This window comes from Octodon degus, unplaced genomic scaffold (genome assembly GCF_000260255.1).
Source record: "Octodon degus isolate 3935 unplaced genomic scaffold, OctDeg1.0 scaffold00050, whole genome shotgun sequence".
Taxonomy (NCBI): Eukaryota; Metazoa; Chordata; class Mammalia; order Rodentia; family Octodontidae; genus Octodon; species Octodon degus.
In genome coordinates, this window is record NW_004524626.1 from 6,185,923 (window position 1) to 6,190,359 (window position 4,437).

The following is a 4,437-nucleotide window of genomic DNA, read 5'->3' on the forward strand; positions in this document are numbered from 1 at the left end:
CCCCTGGTGGGCTGAGCTGGCCACACACACACACCACACACTCTCTCTCTCTCTCTCTCAAATAAATAAAAATAAAAATAAAAATAAATTTTAACTAAAAAAAAAAAAAAAAAAACATTTTAAATGCTCTACTCTGTCTCCCTGGGTCTACTCAAGTGGCTATTGTAGGGGTGGCACTGAGTGTCCCTCCAAAGGCTGTGACACTTTTGAAAGAAACAACAGCAGTAAGATTTGGGAGCTGGAGGCACAGTGTGGGGCAGGAGACCCCTTTGAGGACTCAACTGGCAAAGCTAGGGGCCAAGGTTGCCTCCCTTCACCCATCCATATGAAGGGTCTCACAGAGTTCAACTCTGGACTGAGAAGGTCAAGGTCAAGGTTGTGGCTAGGTTCTTAAGGGCATTGTCCACTATAAAGGCCAACTCCATAGTAGTGTCACTGTGACTGCCACCACATGGCAGGACTCAGGGAACTAGAGGTAGAGGGGGCGCTCACCTGCAGGGGGGTTGGGCTGTACAGGACACCGGCAGGAGGAGGCTCGTGCTGTGGGTACTCCCGGTCCATGGCAAGCCCCACTGCAAGCATCAGGGGCAGGTACCCCAGAGCCACAGGCTGGTGTGTCTATCTGGGCTTGGAGCTTCGTGGTGGTGGCAGTGGCGGCGGTGGCATCATGCCCTGCAGAGACAGATATGGGTGTCCTGAGGTCGTTCTGAGGTGACCATCCCAGTCACCTGGCCACCTTTCCCTCCTGACCTGCAGGCCCTGCACCCCACTCTTGTGTCCACAGTTTCTTGCCTGGCCTTTCCAGCTCAGCTCTGACTACACAGGTGAATGTGAGGCCCGAACAGAGAAGCCCTGGATGAGCAGCAGTGTTGGGCTGACCTTGGGCTCTGCCGTCTAAGGCCACAGGGAGAGAGTCCACTCTGAGCTGGGGGTGTCCACCAACAGCCACATAGGGCTGTGCAGTCTCCTGGGGCTGTCAGGGCTAAGCTGAGCCAGGAAGAGTTCTGAGCTTGTTTTGGGGTCTGGGGACACACTGCGCCCTGCTGAGAAGTCCTGCCTGGAGGGCATGCGGGCTGCAGCCCCCAAAAGACCAAAGACAACTGTGAATCTGCCCAGATTCCCAGGCCCCTCACCAGCTGAGAGCAGGGACCCCATTCCAGGCCTGCGAGGTGGCAGGCAGGCATGCTGGGAGGGCGTCAGCCCAGACATTAATCACTGTGGCAGCAGGAAGGGGAGGTGTGGCCACTGCTCCCGGCCAAGCCCTGGAGTGTAGAAATCCTCGGGACTTCCAGTAATCGCTGTGCAGCCACACTCATGGGCACTTGTGCAACTGTGGGGGAAGGGGGCAGCGGCAGGAGCCACAGGGGTTGGGCGCCTGCCCTCTGCTCTGCTCCGCCTGCCACAGGGATAAGAACGTCAATTCCTGCCAAAGGCCAGACTGAGAGGGAGGCCCAGCTGCCCAGTGCAGCGGGCTGGGAGAAGGCCACAGTAAACTACCAACACTGTGTCTTGGCTACCTCTCATTACAAGTCACACCTTGTTAGACACCCTGGTGGCACCTGAGCTCTGCTGGGCTTTAGTTTGCCTCTGGAAATGGGATAATGAGGCTAAAAGGACAAGGCTCTCCAGGTGCTCCTGCAGCTCTAAGTGACAGTCCATTTCCCCACCAAGAGCTATGGCGAGGGGACCCCTCCAGCAGGTGGATGGTCATCCAGGGCATAGATAGCCTAGGGAACTGCTCCCAGCAGGTCCCTTTCCACAGCCAGTCCTGAATTGCTCCCTTGGAAGGTGCCAACCCACTCCAAAGAGGACACCTGGCACGGTGCTCAAGCAACTCCAGGGTAATCCTCAAGGTTCACTGTACCTGAGGCACCCTTCAGCCTTGAGCCAACCTCTGCTACCACCATGTACCTGGTGGCGCCTCCCTCCCGTGATCTTTGAGACCTGTCCACCTGCAGATCCCCAGGTGAACGGGGTTCCTATCAGCTGTTCCAGTGGCTCATGCCAGGTGGGAGAGGTCAGGAAAAGCTAGGAGTGTGAGGAAAGGAAAACACATGTTACCCAAAGCCATGCGCAAGGATGCTCACAGCGGCTCATTCACGGTGCCAGGAGGTAGAAACAGTCCAAGTGTCCATGGAGAGACACACACAGCAAGGTCCAGTCACATGCTAGAATATTACTCTATCAGGAAAAGAACAAGGCTGTGTGGATGGACCCTGAGGACGCTGTGCTCAGTGAGAGCCACAGAAGGACACACAGCATGGACTTTGTGGACAGGAAATGCCCTGGACAGGCAAATCCAGTGACAGGAAGTAGCCTTGTGGGTGCTGCACTCCATGTTCCTTCCAGAGAAGCTGGACCCCCAGTGCATGGCTTTCCACTCCGCACTCCTCCCAGGCACCCAAATGTCCTCTGCTCTGCTCCACCAGCCATGCACGGAGAGCTCTCCAGCCTCAGCCCACTGTTCCTGGCTCTGGGGTCTACACTCCCCAAGTCTCCTTCCCACAGAAGGCTTGGTGGCTCAAGACTATACCATGTCCCAGGGACACCCTGCTGGCCACGGAATAAGCCCAGCAGGGTAGCAGGCTGGGTCACGGTGTATGAAGTGTGACACAAGCCCCACTCTGCCACCTGGTGCCTATTTTTAGGTGTCCCTGGTCAGCAGTGGGATGGGTTGGTCACTGGGTCCCTGCAAAGAGGACAGGCAATGCTTTATAATTGCGGCTGACGTCTGAAGGAGTAAGCGGCTTCCTCTGGAAATAAGCTATCAAGTGAGTCATCAGGAAAGGGAGGGATTACAGCTTGAGAGGTAGTGGTGCTGTGACAATGAGCAGGCAGTAGAGCCACAGGGAGACCAGGACCCTGGAAAGGATGCCAGCCACCTGCTTCTGAGCCTTTCCGCATCCTTCTATGCAGGCCAGGCCTTAGCATGGGGTCGCACACTCCAGGACAACCCCAGGATCCCACACACTGACAGGACCACTGGCAGCTCAGCCTCCCAGGTGCCCCACACAATGACCTGTTTCACCGCCATATGACCAGCACCATGCCCATGCAGTGGGGTCTCCTCCAAGAATAGGGCTCGGAAGCAGGGCCAGGGGAAGGCAGGCGTAGCACAGTGGGACCCTTGGCCTCCTTCCTCCTTTTCCAGCCCCAGACAGGCCCCATACTCACTCTTTCTCCTCCCTCCTTCTGTTCCTTCTTTCTATGGTCCTAGAGACTGAACCCTAGGACTGAACTATATTCCCAGGCTTTTTATTCTTTCTTTCTTCCTATTTTCTTCTATTTATTTATTTTGGAGACAGGGTCTTGTTAATAATTCAGCCTGGCTTTGATCTCACTACATAGCCCAGGCTGGCCTTGACTTCATGGCCATCCTCCTACCTCAGCCTCCCAAGTGCTGTGACCATAAGCAGGTGCCACCATGCTCGGCTTTACTTTTTATTTTGAGATAGGGTCTCATAAAGTTGTCCAGGCTGGGTTCAACCACGTGGTCCTCCTACTTCAGTCTCCTGCCATATGACCCTTGAGGACCTCAGGGCCCAGAGGTCATCCCTCGGTCACAAGTTCCTTTCTCTGTGGTCTCTACCAGCAAGGGTCATGTCTTGGGATCTGCCTGAGAAGGTCCTGGGGACCCTGACTTTGAGCCATGTGGCTGGGCAAGGCAGATTTTGCAAGGTTTGGGGATGTGGGGCAGAGCGCCCCACTGAACCCACATGCCTGGCCAGCCTCAGCTTGAGCACCTAGACTGTCTGGTCAGGAAGGGACATCTTGGGCTGCTGCATGCCTAGCCATGAAAAAAGAGCCCTCTGTTCTCTGTACAGAGGCCAGGGTCAGGGAGCCTCTCTGAGCTGCAGCTATGGGCTTCTGTGAGGCCTCAAGGGCTGAGCCCACCTGCAAGGGTCTGTCCTCAGCATGGGATATAAGCTCGACATGTTTGGAGAGCTTCAGAGCCCTGGGGTGTGTGAAGGGGGAGAAGCTAAAACTGCAAAATGGGTTGACTGGAGAGGTTGGCAATGGTTAGGAGAGGCTCCCTTCCTGGGATGTGGTGGCCACCAGACCTAACTCTGGCAGACAAGGCTCCACCCCAGAACAAGTGCAGGATATACTCTGCCCCAGCTAGGAGGTCCCTGCACCCCAGGTTGCACATCAACACAGTCAGCCCTGAGGGGCCTAGTCTACTCTCCTGGGATAGGTACCAGCAGCCACCTCTTTTGCCTGGCCTGGCTCAAGGCTGACAGGCCACTTACTCAGGTTCCTGCAATCCTAGGTCAGCCATATGATGCAGCCTGTCCTGCTGGTCCCTAAAGGAGTCCGTCCCACTCAGTCACCCAGGCTGGGCTTGAACTTGAGATCCTCCTGCCTCCTCCTGCCTCCTCCTCCTGCCTCCTCCTCCTCCTCCTGCCTCCTCCTCCTCCTGCCTCCTCCTCCTCCTCC

The 4,437-nt window shown here is 56.1% G+C and overlaps 1 protein-coding gene across 1 annotated transcript in view; it reads right to left on the reverse strand.

The window, feature by feature from the left end:
• Sbno2 (strawberry notch homolog 2) overlaps positions 1-4,437 on the reverse strand; it is a 57,234-nt gene that overhangs the window by 40,405 nt on the left and 12,392 nt on the right. Inside the window, exon 2 of the mRNA XM_004632668.2 lies at positions 493-672. Within this exon, the coding sequence (XP_004632725.1) occupies positions 493-582 (90 nt within the window). The 5' untranslated portion in view covers positions 583-672. The remainder of the gene's footprint in view (positions 1-492; positions 673-4,437) is intronic.